Raw genomic sequence first — 25,720 nt, forward strand, 5'->3', positions numbered from 1 at the left:
GCACTCTCCAAAAGTCAAAGGTAATCGTGGCTCATTTTATTGTGTAAACACAGAGGAATGTAAGTAACGGCACACAAAATATTTTTGAACAAAAATGTAAAACACGCAGTTTCAAATGATGTGCACAATTTTCACATAAAGTTTTAAAAGTGGATTTTTTTTTGTGCATTGGTATACATTACATGTACATAATTGTGGTGTGATAAATACAGTAGATTTAATATAATCTCTTAAAAATTCATCAAACATTCGTTGTCACCTCCTTTACGACATCTATAAAGTGCCTGATTTTATGCACGTGAAATTCAGACAAAACTGATGACCAGCAACATTGAAATGGCTGAGGTGTATCGGGTACTGGATATTGCTCTGATAGAATGCAGATTCACAGAGTGGAGGTGATTCAGGCTTTTGTTCCTTCCGGCCTTTCCTTTCCCTCTCTACTCATGATGATGCCGTACTCCATTGCCTTGTCCAGGCAATTCTGAGCTACCTTTGAGGCTGGTTCGAGTGTGCCCTCTCCTCCCTTTGTCAAGACAGACAGAATCTCCAGGACTTCACTCTCAATAAGTATCTCTGCCAGACTCTTCTCGGCTCGCATCATATTACAAATGATGACTGCTCCGCGGTGGCGCAAGTCAGATATTTCACTGAGAAGCAGTGCCTGCAGGATCTCCAGCCAGTGTGTGCTCTGAAAACAAAGAGTCGTGTGAGTAGCAGTATTGAGTGTATAGTGACAGTGGTGGTGAGGGTTATGGAGCTTTGCTTACTGTTGTGACGATACGAGCACAAAGCTCAGGCTGCTCAGCCGTCAGCATGGCCAGTGTTCCTGAAGCTGCTCTTCTCAGCCTTTCGTCATCCTCGCCACAATACAGGACAAGCAACTTCAGGCGATCATTGCCAGTGGCAAGGTACAGCTCCTGCACCTGAGCATACACATCAGGCACAAACACACCGTTATTTCAGTTCCACTTTTCAACACAAGACTCTGAATCATGGAGTGTATGTCAAACCTCTGTGCTCAGGATGAGGTTACACATGCACTCTGTGGCAGCTGCTCGGACCAGGTCATGCTCCTCAAACATGTAGCCTTCAATTTTTGGCACAGCCTTCTCTTTTATTATCTTTTGTCTGTAAAACAAAGTATGTCATCAATAGCAGCAACATGAACACACCATATTAATCTATATTTGACTGAACCCTCCACATTAAAAATAGTTACGACTGTACTTCAAAAATAGTTGGGATATACAAAAAAAAAAAAATCAAGAGAAAACTGTCAATTATTCCAAACAGGCCTCTAAACTTTTTATTTATGAGTGGTCTTTAACATGAATTTGAACTTTACACAGCAGAGCTCCCTTTAGTGGCATTTTTTGATATAACATAGGTGAGATTACTGTGGGAAACTATACATTTCCATATTATTTGACCCTTAGGTGAGCTCAGAAAAAACAGCAGCTGGAAAGCTGTCTGCTGGAGACTCCATTTAAAACGTTCATGTCACTTTTTTAGGAGAGACTTCCCCCTTGCGGCCAACCTGAGTCTCTCACTGATTCCAGCCAGGTTGGTCAGAGCCATGAGTGCCTCAAAGTTCTGTAGCAGGGTGCAATGAAGATTTAAGAGACTGACAAGGGGGCGCACAACCTCATAAATCTGAAATAACAACACAGAATGTGTTAAAGACCGAAAATATAGTTTTAAAAGCAGAAGTACATTAGTGTAATTTATTTGATTTACCCTTTCTCCAGGGAAGGCAATCTCTGGATTGGATGTGATCGTAATTTTGGAAAGTGCTTGTGCTGCTTTGACTTTTCCTACATCAGTGTTATCAGATGCCAGTGGGATGAGAGCCTATGGTGGAAGAGAAACATACATTAGCCCATACCAGTGGGTGTCACTCTGGTATGGGCTCAACTCAGCTTATCTGTGTAATGTACCTTTCCCCCACCCTGTGCCACTACTGTGCCTCTGTCTTCTTGTCGTTCCACTAAAGCCAAGAACACCCTGTGGTGAAAGATGTAAGAGAGACTGATTGATTATACAGGAGGGTGGCACCAAGAGAGGGGGGGGAAAAAGTCTTCCTACCTGGCGATACATTCTCTACAAGCATCTGTGAGAGCCGGACTCTCGTGTTTGACCATACACACCAATGCAGAAACCACTCCAGCCTCCAGCAACTTTATTAGCCTCTTCTCTACATAGGAAGCTGCATCCTGATAGATCATACAGTTTCACATTACAGTATCTTGTTTTACAGAATAAAACAATGTATTTTAATTCTGTTACAGTATTGGTCCTAACAGATATTTAAGGAACAGAAGGGAAGAACCACTTTGAAAAGGTTACTGGCACGTTACCTTGGGGTGCTCCTCCGGCACATGCTGCTTTGCATACTTGGCCAGTTCAACCATTTGAGGGTCAGGTTTTTCCACCTCATAGCTGTTGGTACAATTCACCAGAGTGGAGCCTACAGCAAAGAGCACTGTTTTGTCCTCAGACTGCCAGAAAAATAAAGGTATTCACGTTATTCCAAGATTGGTAAGTGTAGTACATTGGTGGTAGTTGCACATACTATAAAAAATAAAAATAAAACACTAAATAATAAATACATTCACATGGTAAAAAGACTTTTCAAATCAAACCTTTGCAAGGTCAAACATGGCCCGAAGAGCATTATTGTCTTCAACTAAGTCTTCTTTCACATCAGCATCAAAGGTGAGATAGGCAAGACCTTCCACAGACCACCGACGGGATGTAGGGGGCAGAGACTCATTACAAAGCCACCTAACGAGGAAAGTATCCATCATACCATGGCTTAGCTGTTTTTTTTTTTTTTTTTTACCAACCCTTCAGTCCTAAACAATACTCAGTTGGAAACATCAACAGTCATCCCTACTTCCTGCATTGTTTGGACAGCTTTAGTGTGGATCCCTCTGCAAACTGCTTCATGCTGAAATCAGTCCCTCCTGCTGATCCAAGCTTGCACAACCCCTGAATAACCAGCAGAGACCATTGTTATTTGAGTTCTGCATTTGGAAATGTTCACATCCACAACAGCTTTCTTACCACAAGGGCTCTCACGCGTAACCAACACTTCAGTCCTAAACAATACTCAGTTGGAAACATCAACAGTCATCCCTACTTCCTGCATTGTTTGGACAGCTTTAGTGTGGATCCCTCTGCAAACTGCTTCATGCTGAAATCAGTCCCTCCTGCTGATCCAAGCTTGCACAACCCCTGAATAACCAGCAGAGACCATTGTTATTTGAGTTCTGCATTTGGAAATGTTCACATCCACAACAGCTTTCTTACCACAAGGGCTCTCACGCGTATCCTGTCATTCTCACTTTTCTTGTAGAGGTCCTTGAGAAGTGCTACACCATTGGCTGTGATGAAGGAGGCCCTCTTCGCTTTACCTGCTGCATGAATAAGAGCCTCCACTGCAACCTGCTGGTGAATTACATCTTCAGAGGCACACAAGGATATTACGGCATCCATCATTCCTGACATCTCCAGGATTCGGTTGCCAACATCGCTCGGTCCTTGGAGGAGCACAGATACGGTCTGGATGGCTCGCAGCTTGGCTTCAAGGCCCGTTTGGGTAAAGTGTTGTCTAAACCAAATGTAAACAGCAATATCTGAAGGAAGTTCCAATTTAGATGTGCAGAGCAACTTTCTCTGTTCCTGTGTCACACAAAACCTGGCTTGCCAACTCACCGAATGTAGTCTTCACACAGTTTGTTGAAGTTCTCCCTCTCCTTGTCACTTTGAAGATCATCATAAAGCTTGTTAAGCAAGACTGAGCAGCTCATGTGGGTGTTCTCTGTAAGTGTTGGCCCTTCTGAAAGCTCAGGCACTGATGCAGCCACCTCTAAAATCTTCTTCAACCCTGTAGGAGGGAATTCATGGATCTCAACAAAGACACATCTCTGAAATTGCCTGTTTTGACGTCTTTAAAGGGACAGTGTGTAAAAAGTGTTGATTTTTCAATCTTCGTACTGTATTTCAAAAACCCACTATTAATTTCAACTACCGACAAAAAAAAAAAAACTTGTGTCACATCAACATACATTTTTTTTGTCATTGTAGGTGAAGTAATCGCGAATTATACTACAGAGAGAGTGCCTCCCCTAGCGGAGCCTGCTATGTTTCACTGCCATTTTCCTCCTATGGATACCCAGAGGAGATAAACAAACATAGTTCCTGAACATGATGACTGCAGCATGTCGAATTAATGCTATGCACTTACCCCGTCACTTGAGGGAATACTGTACTATAAGTCGTTTCGGATGACATTGTGCTTGCACCTCGGCTGAAAAAATTGGTGGTGGAAGCACAAGGTCCCTCTGAGGCACCGTAGTGCACGGGCTTCAAAATGAACGTGCCTAAGAGTTTAGGTCATTGCATTCTGTTTGTTGACCACTAGATGGGAGTAAATTCTACATACTGTACCTTTGAAGAAATACAATTCTCTTAAGTACTAACATACCCTGGTCAATCACCCATAGTGTCAGGGAGTTGTCTGGGTTCTTTAAGGACTTGCGGGGCACTTGCTTGACAAGGAGGTTGATGGCGTTGTCTCTGCCAGGTCCTGACACATTTGATGCTGGCAACATCTCCAAGAGGTGACGCAACATTGAACGAAGCTCCTTGGATGGTTCTGTTTTAGAACGAATACAGCCAAAACACACTGAACGTAAAGTAACACTCCACAATCCGTCCAGGCAGGTCTGAACGATTTATAATTTTTTTTAATCGGAATCGTGATCTCAGGATCATCAAAGCCGTGTGTTTTTTTTTTTTTCCAAGCACTCTTATTTCCCCCAAGCTCACAAATCAACAGAACAGGTCACAATAACCAGTTTGCGCCAAGCTGGTTAAAAAAGTGTTGCGCCCACATCACACTGCTGCCCATCCTCGCTGCTGTCCCAGCTGCTCGCGAACGTTAGGCACTAGGATAACTTGCTCTGCACCAGTGTCGATAGGGGTGTTCACACGGCACACATTTGCATCGGTGCTGCACCGACGTATTTTGTTACGATATATCTGACACCGGTGTAAATTTTGTGGAGCGTTCACACGTAAAAAGCTGCTTACTAAAGAGAAGCGTGTTAACCCCGGTGCAGCCCCACTTACGTTCACATGGCAGTTTCTGCGGCCGTGCAATATGTGACATATCGAAAAACCATGGTTTATCCTTCTCCAGACAAATCAACGCCGTGTGTTCAATCAGACACCGTAAAAGGATGAGAGAGAGAAAGGAAAGATGACGGAAGTCCAACAGAGCACGAAAGCAACGCATTCAATACCCATATGTGATCAACTCTTTTCACGCGTCATAGCGATTCTACTCCTGTCGCGTTCACACGTCCAATTTTATATCGGTGCTGCCCCGCAAACTAGCATTTACTCCGGAGTAAATTTTTAAACCACCTCCTGGAGCAGGGTTAAATTTGCTCCGGTTGAAGCTGTTTTCAGGGGCTACACCGGTATAACTTTGTAAGTGTGAACGCTCTACGGGGGCAGCCGAGGTGCTGCACTGGAGTAAAAGTTGCCGTATGAACACCCCTTATGACCTGCATGGTGTGAGAAAGAGCAGTGCTTAGGTGGACATTTTCCACAGAGGTCTGGCTAGAACTGTGTTAGGGTGTAGAGAAAACCAGCTAGGAACAGCAAATTAATATTACAATTGATCAGACAACAGCTACATGATAAGTGGATGATTATAAGCCGGAAATGAACCGCTTACAGTTGACATTAGCCACGACGAGAGCTCAAATGATATTAAATACTGATAACAACAGAAATGTTATTTGCACCACAGAGCACTGAAGTGAGATTTGAGATCTCCACATTAATAAGTCTCAAAATGACTCTTCTTTTTATCGAGCTTTCAGTATGTTTTAATCTGTTAAATTGATGTCATTTAGTGGAAGAAAAAGCATACATTTACATGAAAATGTAAAATTTGAATAAATAGGACAATTTCTGACCCTTTTAAAAGATACACTATTACACAAAAATGCATATTTAAACATATATGATCAATCGGTTGGTCTTGCTTTATTGAACCATCTTAAAAACCTTGCAAAAGGATTGCCTCATTCACGCAGTGTCCTTGCATTATTTGAGTCATAGCTTTTAAGGTTTCGATGCTATGATGACATTTTCGGTTATGATTGTAAACGTTACTGGCCATACTGAATACTGCACTGAAGCTGGATTTGAAAATCGTGAATTGAATCTAAATCGCGATATCCGTCAGAAAAATTACACTTCGATATTTTCCTAAAAAAAGGTTCAGCCCTATGTCCAGGGTCTGTTTGCCCCATTTGAATTTTAGAACTACAACTGCGCTGTTCCAAGGTTCAACTTTAATCATCATAAAAAGTAAAATACTATACGGGTATTGTTTTTATTAGTAACCATTTGGTGAATTTGTGTCTGTGTTCAAAATTTCCCTTGACATTTTAAGTCAAATTCCAAGAGCCTAGAGAAACAAGTATTTAATGTAACAAAACATGAAGATGACTGAGTCCAGACTTACCAGGAAGTATGGCTTCTTCCTTTCCCCGAATCTCCCTCTTCATGCCCTCTGTGAGAGCCTCAAACATCACCTGCAGCAGGTGGCAGGTGGCCAAGGAAACGGCCGAGCCTCCCGACCCCATTACTGCACACAGTTGCTCCATGCCCAGCTCGTTGACTATTGCCATTGTCTAGGAATAAAACCATACATGCCAGCATTAAGAACAGAAACGCAAAATCCTGCGCGATAGGCTAGATGGGTACTTTCTTTGAGTATTGCGGATGAATAGGTCAAGTCGATCAATTACGAATACATAGTCATAGACAACAATAATGCACTGTGGGTTTTCCTTGACTTCCTTGTGCAGTTGAAAATATAAATGAACTACCAATATAACTTGCATCTCCGAGTCAAGGTTGTGGGTTTAAATCTCAGCTCAGGCCGTCCATGAGTGAATTTTAAATGTTCTTCCTGTGCTTGAGTTGATTTTCTGTGGGTACCGGTACTCTGGCTTCTACCCACATTCCCAAAGCAAGGTTGATGAATTCACTCATTTATTGGCACCTGTTTTAAAAGCAGTTCCCCATATTTTGAGCTGTTTTAGAGCATTTTCACTGATATTTCAAGATCCACAGAATACTTATTTACAGATATATAATTATGAAACGCTGACTCACTGCATGGTTTGAGTGTTGCTTTTTTTTGTCATGGCATTCGCCATTACTCCATAATCTGTGTCATCTTTACTCACGACTGCAACACACTTTCAACAAACTTTCAAGCCACGTACTCTATTTAGACAATACACATACACACTTTTGAGTGTCAGGTGCCCAGACTTTATGTTTTGGCATTTCTGTCCCTCTTAGTCAACAGGACGAGCTGAGATTCACCCTCTAATTTTTATCCTCACCTCAAAAGCTGCGGTGATTATAAATGCAAAGCGATTCAACTCTGCCATCTACAGGGATCTGTCCCGTCACTGCAGGGGTTTACAAACTTGCATTTCACAGACAAGCTCGACAAGACCCTCCTCTGGTCAGAGGGTTTATCTCAGCTCTCACACTTAAGTCTACTATGGTAGCCTCCAGCTCTAATGAAGACAATCAGTATTAAAAAATTTAAATGCATGGGAAAGAGATTAATTTACTCTGGACTGATGGTCTGTACACAAGCCAACCAGAGTCCTCAGAGCAGAAAGGACAACATCCTCTTGCTTTGAATGAAGAAGTTGGTCAATCAGCCTCACGCCGTCGTTACGGAAGATCTGCTCAGCTCCTGCGTCTTCTCGAGATAACACCACTAGATTCTGGGCAGCCTGAAATCAGACAGTTGACCACATTATGTGGACAGAACGCTAGACTACTGGAAGAAACATTTTTTGTAGCTTCTTGCCTGGGAAGGCAAACCTACCTTTTGTCGGTCAGAATCTTTCACAGATGCATCTACAAGGAGCGAGAACATCTGTTGCACACGTGCATCTGTGGAGTTTAACTGGAGCGACTACAAACATTAAAGGAAGAAAACAAGAGGCTGATGAGCACTGTCTTTTTTTGGGAAGATCATGCAATACTCACAAGGGAATGACATCACCTTCTGCTGGATCTGTGCCCCCAGCTGTCTGAGGAGATCTTGGAATGCTTTGTTTTTGGGCTCAAGCTGGGCACACCTCTGCGCATCCACAAAGGCCTGATCAAGACGTCCAAGTTTCTGGTAAGCCTGAGCCCTGCGAAACCTGGCTTTCACATCACTTGGATCAGTATCGAGAGCTGAAAAACAAACAAAATAATAAAATTGAATTTCATGGCCCCATCTTAGTGAAGAAGGGATGATGCGAAGCAAAGCGGTATGGAGTTCTGTTCACTTGCCTCGCCTGCTGTGCTGTCCATTTTCACATGAATGATACTGTGTTGAAAATTAGTAGAAACATCTCCAAAATTAAGTCAGATTATTCATTAAATCTTTAGTCTTGTCTCATCTGGTCAACTAGCCAACACAAGAACATGCAAAACTCCAAATCACTAAAAGCAGAGCGACTCGCCTGACCCTCTGCTGTTCAAGGCTCTAGGGCAGGGGGGTCCTCGAGACTCCCTTAGTCTGTTTTCCATGTTTCTCCTCCTCGAACACACTTGATTCAAACGATCAGGATCGTTATCAAGCTTCTGCAAAGCTTGCTGTTGAGCTGATCATTCAATAAATGTTCATTACAATTCAGACTCATCCTTAATTTTTCAGTATTGTTTGGTGTCTGATTTATGCACATCTACATCCAGTTGCATTTCGCAGGCATAGACAACCATTCATGCTCACAATCACCCCTTCGGACAATTTGGAGCGTTCATTGAACCAAGTATCCCATTCATGTTTTTGGAATGCGGGAGGAAACTGGAGTACCAGAAGAAAACCCATACAGCATGGGAAGAACATGTAAATTCCACACAGGAAGGCCAGGGCCACTTTTAAAATCTTGCTGAAATCATGCTGCTAAACGATTGCATCCTGTTTATGAGGGATTTTAAAGGTCAAATGTGAAGTAAATTTGGCCAACCATGTTTTAAGCTTCAATAGCTGGCCACCGCGATTGCGGCGGCACTGCTTCCGCTGCGTGGGGATCACGCGGACAGGACACAGAAAATCTCCCCCCGAATGTCAACCAAGAATATGGGCAAAATCATTTGCCAACCATGCTCGAATGCACACGAAACTCCAACGTTGTATTGCACACCCAATAAGAATTGGTGCAATTTATGATCCTTTTAATCAGGTGTGTTGGAGAAGGGAAACATGGAAAACAGGTTGGATAGGGGCTTTTAAGGCCCAGAGTTGGGCACCGCTGATCTCGGTGATCGTTTTGCCCTCCCTATTCCCACAGCTAACACAGTGAAAAGAACATTAACGCACAAATCAGTTTCATACTGGAACCATGTTCTACCGACGTAACTTGCTATGATTAAAACATCAATCTTTAAAAGCAAACTTAAAAAAAAACATTTTGTACAACTGTTTTGTGTTGTATTTGTCTGTAATTTCTGTGATGGACCCCGGGAAGAATACCCTTCACCATGGTGAAAACTAATGGGGATCCCACTTTAAAAAACATACCTAATGAGGTGCTCAGTGAGACTGTATCAAGGAGTGTAGTACTGTATATCATTAATGAAAATAGCTTGTAATTTAGACTTTACCAATGCATTTCCATAAAAGTCTAGTCAGATATACATCTCTCTAAAATAAACCGTTAAGAGGAAGGAATACATTACACTTGGAGGCATCCGTCTCGGCCTTGTTATATTCCTCCAGTTTCAAGTAGCACGCCGAACGGTTGCGATAAAGCACAGCGCTCTCTTGTCTGTTGTCACTCAGCTTCAGTGCTCTTGTGTAGCAACACAACGCACCCTGCAGGTCCCCAGCCTTGAAAAGATTGTTCCCCTCTTCCCTCAGGGCTGCAGGACCCTAAAAGGAATGAAAGAACGAATGCTCCCAAAGAATTCAACACAAGCGCTCACTACCACAAGTGTAAATCGAACCCATGCGTATGCGATTAAGTGTTCCATTGTTACCTTCTCATTTTCTGTCTCGCTCATCATTTAAGTTGTTCCTCACAGTTCCGCGTTGGGTATTTTGGAAATTAATTTAACGCTACTCATAAAAAGTACTGGCAAACACGGTGAACTTCCACTAGATCGCCAACGAGCTACACTTCCGGGTGTGCGGTGCAGAAATGATGACGTTGAGTTACCGGTCACGCCTTTTTTCCGGTACAGTCCAAAAGAGGAAAGCCCGAGCGTACGTTGGCGCCAAATATTTTGGTTAGCTCTACATCGGGTGCATCTCATTATTGTAATTCCACATTCCTACTAACTCGCTCCTCTCTTTTCATGCTAGCACCTCCCACTAAACATTTCATCGAGGAGGTCGGACATTGACAAAGGAACATGGCAGGAGCAGGTACAAATGTTTCGGGGCAATGAGACATCACTCCTCGCTGTCGTCATTTGATGGAGACGTCTTCTAAATATGCCGTCACATCATTTAGACGTGTCAAATATGCAGCGTCTGAGTGTTATAAGTTTTACTATCATCATCATGGGATTCAATTCAAGTGAAATATCCACGATGTTACGCTTCACGATTTTGCAGATGCAAAGAAGAGCGCGATTGGTCTGTCTGAAGCGGCCTCCCCATCCCTAATGCGCGCAGTGCATACTTGGAATGACTTGTAAATCTGTAAAAAATGTTGATATGTTGCTTATGCATTAAGTTAAATGCAAAAATGTGAAGAACCATGAAAACGTTTTAATTTGCTTCATATGGCAAAATTAAATTGAGAAATAGCAGCCTACTGCAGTGCAAACAGAAGCAGGTGAGGTTCAGTATAGAAACCAGGCGTAATCAAGTCTTTTTGGTATCAAGTACTGGCCCAAATAGAACAAACACTCAACATAAGATGTATATTCAAACTAAAATAGTCAAGAGATGTCACGAACGAACATTTTTTTTCAGCAAGACATTCTATTCACACCTTCTGCAGGTCCTCCTACATAGGCAGTAGAAATTGGAAGGTTTCGCTCTTAGCCACACTATCATACTGGTCCTCCTACATAAGCAGTAGAAATTGGAAGGTTTCGCTCTTAGCCACACCACAACCATTCATGCTCACAATCACCCCTCGGGACAATTTGGATTGTTCATTTAACCTAATATCCCATTCATGTTTTTGGAATGCGGGAGGAAACTGGAGCACCAGAAGAAAACCCACACAGCATGGGAAGAACATGTAAATTCCACACAGGAAGGCCAGGGCCATTTTCAAATATTGCTAAAATCATGCTGCTAAATGATCACATCCTGTTTATGAGGGATTTTAAAGATCAAGTGTGAAGTAAATTTGGCCAACCATCTTTTAAGCTTTGCAAGCTGGCCACCGCGATTGCGGCGGCACTGCTACCGCTGCGTGGGGATCACGCGGACTGGACACAGAAAATCTCCCTCTTAATGTCAACCAGGAAGGTGGGCAAAATCATTTGCCAACCATGCTCGAATGCACACGAAACTTCAACGTTGTATTGCACGCCCAATGAGAACTGGTGCAATTTCATGCAATTGGAGCTCATACATTTGGTGAACAGGCCTTGTTTTGCCAAAACTAATACCTGAACATGCCATAATCAGGATTCGGATAGATCTCTTGTTGACATTTCGTTTTTATATATTCAAATAAAAATTCAAATCCCTTTACTTACTCTTTCCTGAGAGGAAAATCAAGCAATATTTCAACGATGGCGTTCCCATTTTAAAACGAAAATCAAATAACCAGTCGTTTTTCTATTTATAAAATCTGTTTCCAAACGCATTACCAAAAAAGACAAGGAGACTCGAGCGTTGTATTTTATTGATTAAACCTACCTTTTATGAGTAGACAATAGTTTCGTGATGACTCGACCAAAGTCAACAGGAAGGAATGGGTTGTTTGCTGACAGCAAGCATCTGAAGCAGTCGACCAATCATCGCGCTCTCCTCCCACAAGCTTTTTGCAGCAGCTCGACGACGCTAGCTAGTTGTTAGCTGCTTACGCTAGTTGGCTGCTATAGTCGGTTAGCTGTCAGCCTGACGTGACTTGTAGCTGGAGGCACACACATATACGGTGCACACGCGCGCGCACAAGGGGGCTCCTCGCCGAAGGTCCACTCGCCACATTGACAGGTAACGTCAGAATTCTTAATTTTATTTGAAAGGGTTCCACAAAAATTTCTACCCGGTGTTTGACGAAATCGAACATCTTTGCCAGGGCTGTTTTCACTTGCGTCAGGTTATTGTTTGAATGCCCCAAGCCCACACTTGCCGTGGCAAGCACGCTTGGTATGCGTACGACTTAATTTTTCTGCTCATAATAAATACTATGGAATGCATTTGAAATTCCGTTCAAGATCTTAAATCAGCAGACTGGGTCAGTTCGGATTTATATACCTTGACACTAGCGCTAGCTTGTTACAATGCAATATATCGGCGAGTTTGGCATTAATGGCACATTAATGTTGCTACTTGAGAGACGATACCTTCATTGATTCACCAGTGGCATTTGGCGATTGCGGTTTTTTTCAATTCATTTATTTTTTATTTTACAACATCGAAGTTCCGCTGTCAAACTCGCTGCCCTGTCTGAAAGTCAGCAAAGTTAAAGCTTAACAGAGGTACAGCCGTTTGTCAATAAAATAGACGTGTTTGGGCCGTTGTCATTGTTTACACAAGCGATTTGGCACATTGCTCAAACTGAGTAAATACTACTTATAGTATAATGTACCTTTGTACTCCATTATTAGTCTGCCTATGTATTACAAAATAGTCTGCCTTTGGTTGTTTGAGACCTGCTATTAGAGTGTCTGAACAAGTTAATAATGCCACTCTTCTCTGATCATGTTCTAATAGTTGCAGCCCTGAGAAGTGAGCTGATTAGTCTTGTGTTGGATTGCACACAGTGGTGAACCAGGAACATCCGTTTGAGCTTAGAGGAAGTACACTCCCCCACCATCTGCTTCCTGATTGTTTCCCTTTCGTTTAGGTATGTTGTCACTCATTTTCTCACCACTGTGTTGCTAGTGCCTGTACATCATGGGAGCATGTTAGTTTCAATAGCCTGATTACAATATGTATGCATCATTAATCTCTTTTAATTATTTCAACAGCTAAGGAAGATACAGTAGTGTGATTTCGTCTTGGCCACTGTGATCAAGGACAGATCCACCGTTGCTGCTCTTTTAAATTTGATGACAACGCTGTGAGAAAGACACCTTTTGTCTCGTCATTGCCTGGAGCTGCTTTTGCAAAACCAGTACCAGCTTTGCAACAGACAAGCGTGCAGACTTGATAAGGCACTGGAAGGGAGCAAAGGAGGACTAAATTGAAGGATTAGCTGCTGCTGTGCAAGCGGGGACTGGACCAGAAAGCGCAGGCCCACTGGGAGTCACCTCATGCAGCAGGGACACTAAGCTTCCTGTCGGACCCCTCCCATCTGTGTCGTGCTTGTTTTCTCTTTTCCTGCTATCTCATAGATTTGGATGATTGAGCACAAGGGCCACTTTGAAGGAGCCCACCGGTGGCTGTGGCCTGGCCAGAGCTGATGGACTTCTTGCCAGCCATTGCTGATTTAGTCACTTTGTTCACATCCACTGCAGCTACTGCCGACTTCAGTGTAGTCGCCAGTATCATGAATGGAGGCTGGAGGACCCATTTGTGAGGAACTAAACCCTTGGGATTGACCTATTTTTCTCTGTTGGTTGAAAAAGCAGCTGGAGTTCTCCTAGAATCTGTAGAAAACACGCTCTAGGGGAAGATGAAGCTGAGGAAACAGGTGACAGTGTGTGGAGGGGCCATCTTCTGTGTGGCTGTATTCTCACTCTATCTCATGTTGGACCGTGTCCAGCATGACCCTACGAGGCGACAAAATGGTGGAAACTTTCCACGGGTAAGAAAAACTGCGTAAGGCTATTTTGTTGTATGATTTTTTTGGGGGGGAGATGATTTGTACTACATTTCATTCAGTCAATCTCTTTGTTTAGGAATGATTGCCTCTTTAGCTTCTTTCCCACATTATTATTGGGCAGAAAATACAATCCAAAATGGGAAACAAGACATTCTTTTGTGATTAGTAATTTTTGTAGTGAAGCTTAGTCAACTAGCGCAATTTAGCAAAGAGAAATGGATTTACAAAACATTTAGGGGCCACCATGAATGAGCAATGTTGAGGTGGCCCTGCCAGAACCGGCAATGGGCCTGTAAATTTCATCCTATAATACATTCGGTATCAGTGTTTATTTCATATCGAGTTAAAAAAAAAGTTACTCCAGAGCCTTATTTTGACGAAGCCGGCCAACCAGTCGCCGTCCGCCTCGCCGCCCCTAGCAAAGAGAAATGGATTTACAAAACATTTAGGGGCCACCATGAATGAGCAATGTTGAGGTGGCCCTGCCAGAACCGGCAATGGGCCTGTAAATTTCATCCTATAATACATTCGGTATCAGTGTTTATTTCATATCGAGTTAAAAAAAAAGTTACTTCAGAGCCTTATTTTGAGCCGTGGTACATATATTTATGTATTTATGCATGTATGTAATATAATTAATATGAAAAAAAACCTGACTACAATGATTTGTAAATCCATTTCAACCTACATTCAATTGAATACCGGTAAATAAAAATGACAAGATATTTTATGTTCAAACCAATTAACACTGAAGTGTTCTGAGCCCGTGTGTCAATTTCCTTTATGCAAGGATGCCAACTTTTAATGCAGTGCCACCTGAGGGATCAAAGGTCACGGGCATTCAATGTTGCTTTTCGACCTTGCTATTTATGTGCAGAGATTTCTCCAAATTATCAGAATATCTTGATGTTATCAACCGTAGAGGATGAAATCACAAATGTCCTTGCAGTTGACAAACATTCAACTGGTGAATTATTTGCTCACACAGTTGGTGTCAAAGTGGTGAACCTTACCCCATCATTGTTTGTGAACAACTGAGCCTTTCGGGGATGCTTCTTTCATACCCAACTCATTGCACTCACATTTTAACTTTATTTTTATTGAACAGATAAACACAATAGAGAATATTCGCAACACACCAGTTTATGTAAGAAAATGAAAGTTGAAGCTGGTGACTGAAAAATAAATACAGTATGTACAAAGATGGGCATTGAAAAATAGCTACATACTGTACATAGATTATTTGAGAGAAAACAGCATATTGTGGGGTTGCCTTTATTTAACGAGGTATCTCAATTTAGGAATTCGAAACACATTAGACGTCAATTGTACTGTACCTGTCCACCCATTCATGAAGACTCCCTAAGGTTCTGCTTTCGCTGTGTGACCATAGGTGTCTGTTGATTCATATATTTTACCGTCACTATTTTCCGAGCAATCATCAAGAGTGTATTTAACATGCACGCTCCCATTTCTAATTAAGCTTTTCACCTGTGGAATGTTCTAAACGGGTATTTTTTTGAGCATTACTTGACTGACAGTTGCCTATTGCCGCTGTACCAGCGTTTTTGAAATGTGTTGCAGATTCAAAATGTTTGAACCTTTATCAGTTTGAACATTTAAATGCCTTGTCTTTGTAGCTACAGACACTTAATGGAAGTATTTGTAAAGCGAAATTGTCGCCATCGTTTGCGGGAATTAATACGATGCAGTGATGTTTAATTTGTGTTGCATGACGTTAAGAAATACATTTTCCAGTTGTATATATTTTTATTTACTTTATCATCACTAACGCATGCTCTTTTTGTTCATCTAAAACACAATAAAGGCATAGAAAGAGCAAAATAGACGTATAGAGTTAATTAGATGCTTGCTGAGTTGAAGTCTCACTAGATATGGTGAGGTTACACATGGTTTGAGCCCAAGTTTTGTTTGATGTTTCGGCCACATTTTTCCTGGACATTTTGGTTGAACTTCAAATGCTCTGACTTAGCCATTATCTGACGATGTACGTAGGTTTCACTGGACATGAATTTGGTTGGTCTTGTTAAGTCTGAATGATCGTTTGTTACCTTGTTCTTTGTATGTTATAGAGCCAAATTTCCGTCCTGCAGAATCGGATAGAGCAGTTGGAGCAGCTCCTGGAGGAAAACCATCAAATCATCAGTCACATAAAAGACTCTGTGATGGAGCTCACAGACACGGGAGCAGTGTCTCCCAGTGGCCACCTGCCCTTCAGGAGTGCCAATGGCTCCTGGGTCCTTCCCTTTGACGGCCGCCCCACTTTCCTTGCTGTCAAGCCCCAGGACTGTCAGTTGGCTGCAGGCAGTCCCAGTCAGGCAGACGTTCAGGTTTGTAGCTTCCTGCAAATTTTGACAAGCACGTACACGTTACCCTATTTAGTGAATGTCAAATGTAAAATTACCTTGTTTTGTTGGTGACATTATTAGGTATGTTTTGTATTCATTTTCAGATGTTGGATGTATACTCACTCCTAAAGTTTGACAACCCGGATGGTGGTGTGTGGAAACAGGGCTTTGACATAACTTATGATGCTGATGAGTGGGACAAAGAACCTCTGCAAGTGTTTGTGGTGCCACACTCTCACAATGATCCAGGTGATCACCTCAAGCACGCGTGTATTATTTATCATAATTTCTTGAGAATAACCCAAAATATTTGAACCCCCCCCCCCCACACTCAAAATCAATGGGTCTGTGTTATACACTGGTACATGCAAAATTACAAATATTTGTATAGTAAAGGCAAAAATCAAGGATCAAACACAAAGATCGTATATAGTTTGCTCTTACCTAGGGATTGTGAAAATGGTGTACCATACTTTTATTCCAATATGATATGTATTGTTGAATGTTGATAATTTAAATGTAATAACATATTTCAGTTCGCTAATTACCGTGCTACCAAGTGTAAATCAGTGTCAGCATCAGAGCACATCTGGGAGGGCCCATCTGGTCAGCACGGGAAGGTCTCACGTTCTGCTATACATTTAGCGTTATGAGCAGGTATGCCTCCATTGACATTGGATAAACGAAACACATGAGGTAGCGGACTTGGGCATTTCTGTATGTGCGAAGGTATTCAGGCATTTTCAACTTATGTCTCTTAAATGCCAGCTGAACCAATTGGGCCTTTTATTTTTTGCAGCATTTTGGGCCTGTTGTCTGTTTTTCAGAGTGGAGAATGAATACTTGCATATTGCCGTGGAGGCACCAAATGTTAGGCTAAGTTTGAAAGAACTCAGCTCACTTTGGTCGGGTACACACATCAGACAATCAAAACAAAATGGTTGTTCTGTTTGATGTGTGTTCAGAGCAGATTTGTCCTGACAATAGGATCTGAATTCTGGATTCTAGGCCATTGGTGGAACTTAGACCTTACCAGGGAGGCTGAGGAGTGTCATCCATATATAGATGGAACACACCCTTCTGTCCCCCTGATTAAAAAGAGGGACCACATCAATCCATAGGCACTGTCCCTGATGTCCAGGCGATGTTGCAGAGGCGTGTCAATCAGGACAGCCCCACAACATCCAGAGCCTTGGGGAACTCTGGGCCGATTTCATCCACCCCCAGGGCTTTGCCACCAAGGAGCTCTTTAACCACTTCGGTGAGTTCATCCCCAAAGATAGGAGAGCCCACCTCAGAGTGCCCAGACTCTGCTTCCTCTCAAGAAGGCTTGACGGAGGAATTGAGGAGGTCTTTAAAGTATTCTGCCCACAAACTCGCAACGTCCAGAGTCAAGGTCAACAGTGCCCCATCCCACTGTACACGGTGTTAATGGTGCACTGCTTGCCCCTCCTGAGACACCAGAAGTTGGACCAGAATTTCCTCAAAGCCGTCTGGTAGTCTGTTTGCATTGCCTCGCTGAAGTCCTCCTCCGCCCGAGTTTTTGCCTTGACAACCGGCGAAGCAGCATTCTGTTTGGCCAGCCGGTATCTGTCAGCTGCCTCCAGAATCCCGCTGGCCAAAAACACCCTAGAGGACTCACTCCCTCCTCCCCTCCCACCACTTCAGCTGGAAGGCATCCCTTACCACCGTTTGGGGTTTTGGTTTTGGGCATTTTCAACACGACAGGCACCCACCATTCTTGCATCGAAATGAGTTGTCCTTCCCAAGAAATCGTCTATATTGTACGATTACATTCCTTTTCTTGTGTGCTGTGACTCATTTAAAGAACCTTTATCACATTTGGTTTACTCACAGACTTAACCTGCAGACCTCTTGGCATTTTTTTAAATTTAGTACGTAAACCTGCTACCAGGTATTTAGATTGTACTTCTTTGTAATGCCTTGAATGCATAGAAAGCCTGACTCTGCCAAATATTGTAACTCTGTGCACACAACTGTTCGATTTAAATAAATCATGAGCCTTATTTTTGATCCATTTGCAGCACTTTCCCCTCAATGTTCTTTTAATAGTTTTTTTCTGTGTGTGTGGTAAGAGAAAGGCCATCTCTCTGATTACAATCTACTATTTTCTTCTTAGGTTGGGTTAAGACTTTTGACAAGTACTTCTTAGACCAGACGCAGCATATTTTAAACAACATGGTGGTGAAGCTGACCGAAGATCCCCGCAGGAAGTTTATCTGGTCTGAGATTTCCTTCTTCTCCAAATGGTGGGAGAGTGCTGATGCCCAAAAGCAAGAGGCAGCACGCAAGTGAGTCGCGACTCAATGAATTTTTTCAATTCTATGAGCTAAATCCAAAATTAGTGGAGATAATGTTTTACACAGTGTCTCATACATACTGGCAGATTGTGGAAATTCTGAAAATGGCTTGCTATCTGGATAGTGTGATTCTTGCACGTTGGTGGTGCAGGATTATTCTCACCTTCTTTTTGTAATCCTTTCTATCCAATAGACTGATCCTCCGGGGACAACTAGAGATTGTGACAGGAGGCTGGGTGATGACAGATGAAGCCAACGTTCATTACTTCGCCATGATAGACCAGCTTATTGAGGGACATCAGTGGCTAGAGAGAAACATAGGTGCATTAGAAACTATCCATGTCCTACTAAAATGTTCTATTGTCTTCCCTCGTACTCTGAGATGGTTAACGTATCACTCACGAGTCAGACAAAAGTTACGATGATTATTCCAGTCACTATTCCATTATGAAATCTTGTAAAGGAACATTGAATTTAAGATTCTCACTTAACAGGTGATGACACCTACAGTGGGAGGAAAAAGTATATGAACTAGAGATGTTCTGAGCCGATAATGCGATTGGAAACTAGGGCTGTCCGTGTCATTTTCATCTGATCGGGGATAGGTGAAAACAAAATGGTTTTCTTCATTTTGAAATTTTAAAGGTCACAAAGCTACCAAATAATTCAAAGCGATAAAGATCTTGTCAAATTGAACAGTAATAGCTTCATTTGACATTGCACAATGTCATGTTAAGTTTTTTGGGGGGTGCTAGCAGTCAGTGTGACACCAAAAGACACAGGCAGACACACAGGCAGGTCTCCCCGTGGACAGTGCTCTCCTGTTCACTGCGGCAGAATTTACGTTATATTTGGAGCAACAGAGACATGACCAATGTGAAAACACTCAGGGTAAGCCGAGTAATAATAATAAGAATGTCTTTCTGTTCTATTCCAGGGGCAACACCCCACAGCGGATGGGCAATAGACCCTTTTGGTCACAGCTCTACTATGGCCTATGTGCTGAAGAGAGCCAACCTGACCAACATGCTCATCCAGAGGGTCCACTACTCAGTCAAAAAGCATTTTGCTGCCACACGCAACCTGGAGTTTATGTGGCGACAGCCCTGGGGTGAGTGTAGCACAAATAGGACATGTTGGAAGAATAAAGAGTGTATTACACCTTCAGAGAGTTCAACTATTCTTCACACTTATAAGTGTAATGTGAGAATTGGCCGCCATCTTAGAGAATTTTACCCCCAAAATTATGCCTCCAAAATAAAGTCACGCCTTCAAAATACTACTTAAGAAATAAACTCAGGAAAGCACATTTGATGATTAAAGTGCTTGGCCAATTCTACTGCCAACACTGCTCTTCTCATGAATAATGTTCAATTTGTGCTTTTTAAGTCAAGATTTTTGAGGGCAAGAGATGCAGCTTTAATCATCATGGTGCATTATGTAGTGCAAAATCCAACAATGGACTAAGGAGTCCCCACTCGAAGACCACCTTGAAATTTCTGCCTGTATGAGCTTATTAGTGTATATTTTTAGCTGAAATTTGTCAGCGAATTGAAGTAGGGGTTTCCTGAGAAGCAGACAAAACTGAAGGCATGATTGTAGCTGTGGACATCTATACGACAACACCCAAGTTGATGGGAAGTGTTCCCTTTTTGGATGATTATTGACATTATTTGGCGATTCAGTATATGTCCTTGAAACCGGTAACCACTGCTAATATCCAACATGTTATGCATGATTTAGATTTAATCCCATTAAGTGACCGTTGAAACAAGTGATTCCGCAAGCAGATATGTGGCACTATTTCTTACCTTGTTAAATCATTATTGATAATTGTTTTGAGAAATCATTCACATAATCATTGTCTTCCAAAAGATGAATATGCCAAATCCAAACAGCAGGATACCTGTTATCAGAACCCCAAAAATATAGATGTCTTCCGCATCCTCCACGGACAGGCAAACCGATCTCCGCTTCTGCCAAAGATCTAAGGTGTACCCAGTAGCAAATGTCCCAGAGGGGCATGAAGGCTCCTCACCGCCTCCTCTTTTCATTGAAAAAAATTTATCCATAGTGCTGAGAAATTCCATTCCATTTAATCTTCAGCATTTTTCTGTATACTGTTATTTTAAAAATCTTATCTTTTGCTCCAAGATAGATGTTCTCATTCCAAGGTAATATTTAGTGTTTACTTGTACTACCTTTACAGACGCTGGATCCAGTTCAGACATCTTATGCCACATGATGCCCTTCTACAGCTATGACGTGCCTCATACCTGCGGGCCTGACCCAAAGATCTGCTGCCAGTTTGACTTTAAGAGGTTACCCGGCGGTCGAATCAACTGTCCGTGGAAAGTGCCACCCAAGGCTGTGGTGGAGGCAAATGTAGCAGAGAGGTGCGTCCTACTGCTGCAAAATATGAATTTCTGGAGCAACGTAATTTATCAATGAATCATAAACAGTTATTTCTGGACATTTGTTTCGTTTGTGATTTGTTTTGTTGGAGACTGGAGCCTGTTGCAAAGTCCTCTCACAGAATTCATTAAACTGGACTATTTAGTAAAAATCAAATTATAATGATGACCTAAAAAAAAAAAGGATGCTTCTTCCTGGGGGAAAAACTGCATTCAGCCTTCTGGAACCGCTATTGCAGTTAACAGTGATGGATGCACATTTTCCATACCTAAACTTGAGCCAAGGACAACAGGCAGAAAGACATACATAGAGGAAGATGGCAATCGAATACAGATTGTCCTGCAGGCCTATGAGGCAGCGGCTTTTAAAAGCCATAAATAACTTCTGAGTGCAGATTTCACTGGCTTATGGCAAATAGCTCCTTATTATTGTGAACCTGCTCTTTCCAAGGTTGTAGTAATTTCTTAGAAAGCTGGCGTTAAAGACTGCACAGGGGGTCTGCCTCAATTTGTTTTCGTCTTTTTCAGGGCACAACTCCTCCTTGATCAGTATCGCAAGAAGTCCAAACTTTACCGTAGCAAGGTGCTTCTCATCCCTCTGGGGGATGACTTTCGCTATGACAAGTCCTTGGAGTGGGATCAGCAGTATATCAACTATCAGAAGCTCTTCGATTACATGAATTCTCACCCTGAGATGCATGTCAAGGTGAGAAAGTAATTTGGCACCTGTCAGACGCACTATTTGATTTTTGTTTTTCCGTGCTTCCTAGCTTGTGGTGATCAGAATATTTTGGGTGTACAGTATGAACTTTGAGATAGTAATGAATCATACAAGCTATTTAATGTTACTGAGGTAACAAGATATGTCATGGCTCAGTGCTTGGTTCAGAGCCCAGAAAGTCAGAAGTATAGTAATGCATCCATTTGTTCTGTTATGTGTTCAGTTTAATTAATGCATTTTCTTTTGTTTGAACTTTTCCCGCTTCTCTGCCTACTCCCCCAGGCTCAATTTGGAACTCTCACAGACTACTTCAATGCGCTGTATAAATTCTATGGATTGGTCCAAGGATCCCGACCTCCAGACTTCCCCGTGCTAAGTGGGGATTTCTTTGCCTATGCAGACCGAGAAGACCACTATTGGACAGGCTACTTTACATCCAGGCCCTTTTATAAGAGCTTGGATCGTGTCATTGAGTCACACCTCAGGTTGGACAATTTAATGCACACGTCAATCCTCTGTGTCTCTGTGTCTCTCTCTCTCTCTCTGTCTCTCACCCTCTCACTTACAACCTGTTTTTAGAGCGTGACGGAACTGTCAAACAGGAAATGTTATTTTTCTTTGTATGCACTGCAAGCACGCTGTCACTGGCATCCCTGTCCCTTTACACACTTTTTCATGCTTTTGTAGGCAGACTATCTGTAGATTTGATGATATGTCCCAGAAATGTTTCCATTTCAAAATATTTTTGTTTTTGTTTTTTTTTTTTTTTTTGTCAGTTTTATGTTCAGAATTTATGGTTATATGCCTCTTTTGGCATGAATATTGAGATCAGTGACTTGAGGGAGGCCATTTTGTTGCTGTGACCTCTCTCTTACTTTGCCGTCCTTACTTATGGCACTCGTTTGACACACATATGTATTAGTTTAATTCAGTTTAAATTGTGGAGTCACAGATTGGTACATTGGGTAGGCAGAGTTGCGGCCCACTGTGTGGGAGTGGCCAAAGGAGTGTCAGTGCAGGAATCACTTTTTTTCCAGCATCTGTCAGGCTCCACAGATGTGTACTCGATTTTTCTGGCATCCATTCAGTAGTTCAACGGAAAATATACAGCCTTTTGGTAAACCTTCCTGTCGGGGCTGTCCTGTGCAAAACACGTGCCCATTTTAAAAAAACAACACGGTGTTCTTTTTATTATTCTCCAAAAATTTTCAATTACCCACAAGTACAGATGACGACTGACAGAACCCTTTCTACGATGGAACTTTCCTGTACGACTGAGAGCCTCCACAAGCATCTCCAAAAATTAAGGAAAATGCTAGAATTAATGCAATGATTTTTTAAAAATCCATTATTTCCCCACTTGAATGGATACAGAAAGTGTGAAGGAAATCAGTTAAATAGATTTTGTGTACTCCTTTTTTAAAAGCCTCACTGCACCTTTGCTTTGCTGAAGGTTTGAAAGTCTCATCAGTGGTATGTTTGTATAGTGATGGAACAAGCAAATGTTTGGTTTAAATCTGATGAGCCAGTTGAAGAAATTTGAAGTCCCAACTTGACAAAAGTACGATGATGTGATGTTTTCAGTTGTGAAGCAGATCAAATCTCTTTTACACAGCTTCTCACAATTGCTGTGTTATGCACGATTCAGGGGAGCTGAGATACTGTACAGCTTAGCTGTTGCCAATGCGCGACACATGGGCATGGAAGGACGTTATCCAGTCTCAGATTACGGCCTCCTCGTTGATGCCAGGCGCAATGTGGCCCTCTTCCAACATCATGATGGCATCACTGGTACTGCAAAAGAGAATGTTGTTGTCGACTATGGCGGCAGGTAGGAAATCACAATGGCCTTGATAGATAAATTAGATCTGGTTAAAGGGATAGTTTCGCAATTTGCATATTTAACGGTTTTAAGTGTACATGAAAAATAATGAATAATTTCATTTCATTTTTCGATTAGATGACTCAAGAGATAGAAAGCAGATACATTTTACAAATGAGAATCCTTTTTCAATTGGTTTATCTTGATCAATAAAGGTTAAATAAATAAATACATGAGTTCTTGTATGAAAGGATCATTTAATCCTATAATTTTGTTGAAGCGACTTGCAAGTTTGATACCCAGTAGCAAAATAACATGCCATTAGCAGTTGATTCCTGGGTGAAACCATTGTCTCCTGTCATCCTAGATTACTACGCTCACTCGTTGGCTTGAAGAGAGTGATCATCAATGCTGCACATTTCTTAGTAATGAAGAACAAAGAGTTCTATCGCTTCTACCAGACAGAGCCTTTCCTAGACATGGTAAGAAGAAACATTGGAGAGTGTTCCCAACAGGGCAATAAACAATTTACATTGCATTTGACTTACTTGGGGCCCTATTTTCGTAGACGGGCGCCGATGCGCTCTCCACAAAATCTGGCCCATCGTCATTTTTGTGCCAGGGCAAGTCACGTGACTGTGTTTGGGGAATTTGGCAGACCGCGTTGCGCCTCTCTTTGCTTTCCGGAGAACTGACAGTGCTTTCTTACACGTCCTTACGCACTTGCCAATTTGATGACGAAAAGTAGACTAGACTTGAGATCAGCTTGGAAGTGTTCTAATTTGTGGCGCACCTGGCGGAACGTGATTTGATCGAGACAAGTTTTGCACTTTTTTTCTGGTTGTCACCATGTTTAATGGAAAAATGAATCCTTGTAGAAATAAATTCATTGAATGTATTATTATTATTATTATTATTATTATTATTTTTATCATCATCATCAATATATTTTGAAAAGTACCCTCTCAACCCACCCAACCGGCGTGCACGCCTCTGTCTGTCTGTCTGTGTGTGTGTGTGTTTGATTTTGTAGGATGACAGGCGTGCTACTCAGGACTCTCTACCTCAGCGCACTTTAATTGAGCTGGATCCAGCAGGGCCAAGGTAGGACCCACATCATGTCTACCATGTCGGCCCGTTTCCTTCAATGCCAAGAGACTGATTGCTATTTCCCCTCATCACTGTCAGGTACCTCGTCCTGTTCAACCCATTTGAGCAGGAACGGCTGTGTGCCGTGACTGTGTTGGTCAACACTGTCAGGGTGAGGATCCTCACTGAGGATGGACAGACCCTCCCTGTACAGCTTAGCGCTCAGTGGAGCTCGTCGAGTCAAATGAGTGCAGAAGTGTTTGAGGTGAGAGATGACTTTGCATAAATCTTTATGATTCTCTCCCTATCTTGGCCTGTTTTTTTGTTAGCTGTGCAACATTAGATCAGTCTTAACCTTTTCAATAAAATATTCAGTTTTGATCTCATTATTTCAAAAGGCTGTAGCTTGAAAATGGTTATAGGTAATGGCATACTGTAAATGTTGCCTGGTGCAACTTTGCTACATAGGCACTTAGGAGGTACTACAGTAGGTGTGGACAATATGGGCCCCAAAAAAAAAAAAAATATATATATATATATATATATATATATATATATTAGGGTGGTCCATTTTGGAAAAGTTTGTCGGATTCGTCGGGCCGGGTCGGAAATCTTGTCGATACTATGACACAAGGATGTGTGCAAAATTTTATTCCGATCGGATAATTTTATCCCGTCCCGCAGAGCGACCAAAGTTTCCCCTATGGAAAGAATGTTACGGGGCTGAATGGTAGTACGGTTTCTCCCGTACAGTAAGGATTTTGTTTTGCTCAGTTCGCACTTGCAATAATTCAAAGACGGAAGACAGGAACGCATGTATTGCAAAAAAGGCAACCGTGGTGATCCTGCAACACTGGTGAGATTGTTGGTCCATGTTAACTGGTCCATCTGTCTATCTGTACATCTGTCTACATCGCGCGACTGTCTGGAAGTGATCCGATCCGTTTTGCATTTTTTTCAGGCCGGGAGTGGTGC

The 25,720-nt window shown here is 42.2% G+C and overlaps 2 protein-coding genes across 5 annotated transcripts in view; one reads left to right on the forward strand and one right to left on the reverse strand.

Moving 5' to 3' along the window:
• Window positions 1-17: 17 nt before the first annotated feature.
• Window positions 18-10,638, reverse strand: unc45a (unc-45 myosin chaperone A). 2 transcript variants are annotated; one of them, XM_019893999.1, is made up of 19 exons: window positions 10,090-10,638; window positions 9,790-9,982; window positions 8,123-8,298; window positions 7,943-8,032; window positions 7,680-7,847; window positions 6,551-6,719; window positions 4,493-4,663; window positions 3,721-3,892; window positions 3,316-3,616; window positions 3,146-3,240; window positions 2,646-2,787; window positions 2,361-2,501; window positions 2,089-2,216; window positions 1,941-2,007; window positions 1,741-1,854; window positions 1,541-1,656; window positions 1,014-1,131; window positions 771-926; window positions 18-691 (listed from the first exon to the last, which is right to left on the reverse strand). In XM_019893999.1, exons 1-19 carry the CDS (start codon window positions 10,114-10,116, stop codon window positions 404-406), a joined length of 2,832 nt encoding a protein of 943 aa, XP_019749558.1. In that variant the 5' UTR covers window positions 10,117-10,638; the 3' UTR covers window positions 18-403. The 2 variants fall into 2 exon arrangements, with proteins under 2 accessions (XP_019749558.1, XP_019749559.1); XM_019894000.1 differs by lacking the exons at window positions 9,790-9,982; window positions 10,090-10,638 and having other exon boundaries at window positions 8,107-8,194.
• A 1,412-nt stretch (window positions 10,639-12,050) lies between these two features.
• The window catches only part of man2a2 (mannosidase, alpha, class 2A, member 2), a 23,537-nt gene continuing 9,867 nt past the window's right edge, over window positions 12,051-25,720 (forward strand). The window contains exons 1-15 of one of the 3 annotated variants that reach the window (XM_019893998.1): window positions 12,051-12,232; window positions 12,956-13,088; window positions 13,213-13,991; window positions 16,103-16,360; window positions 16,483-16,627; window positions 18,519-18,690; window positions 18,893-19,020; window positions 19,637-19,810; window positions 20,909-21,095; window positions 21,642-21,819; window positions 22,117-22,319; window positions 23,483-23,665; window positions 24,024-24,138; window positions 24,690-24,760; window positions 24,845-25,010. In XM_019893998.1, coding sequence (XP_019749557.1) covers window positions 13,860-13,991; window positions 16,103-16,360; window positions 16,483-16,627; window positions 18,519-18,690; window positions 18,893-19,020; window positions 19,637-19,810; window positions 20,909-21,095; window positions 21,642-21,819; window positions 22,117-22,319; window positions 23,483-23,665; window positions 24,024-24,138; window positions 24,690-24,760; window positions 24,845-25,010 — 2,112 coding nt within the window. In that variant the 5' untranslated portion in view covers window positions 12,051-12,232; window positions 12,956-13,088; window positions 13,213-13,859. The remainder of the gene's footprint in view (window positions 12,233-12,955; window positions 13,089-13,212; window positions 13,992-16,102; window positions 16,361-16,482; window positions 16,628-18,518; window positions 18,691-18,892; window positions 19,021-19,636; window positions 19,811-20,908; window positions 21,096-21,641; window positions 21,820-22,116; window positions 22,320-23,482; window positions 23,666-24,023; window positions 24,139-24,689; window positions 24,761-24,844; window positions 25,011-25,720) is intronic. The other 2 variants (XM_019893995.1, XM_019893996.1) reach the window with 2 other exon arrangements.

This window comes from Hippocampus comes, unplaced genomic scaffold (assembly GCF_001891065.2).
Source record: "Hippocampus comes isolate QL1 unplaced genomic scaffold, H_comes_QL1_v1.1 scaffold104, whole genome shotgun sequence".
Classification (NCBI taxonomy): domain Eukaryota; kingdom Metazoa; phylum Chordata; class Actinopteri; order Syngnathiformes; family Syngnathidae; genus Hippocampus; species Hippocampus comes.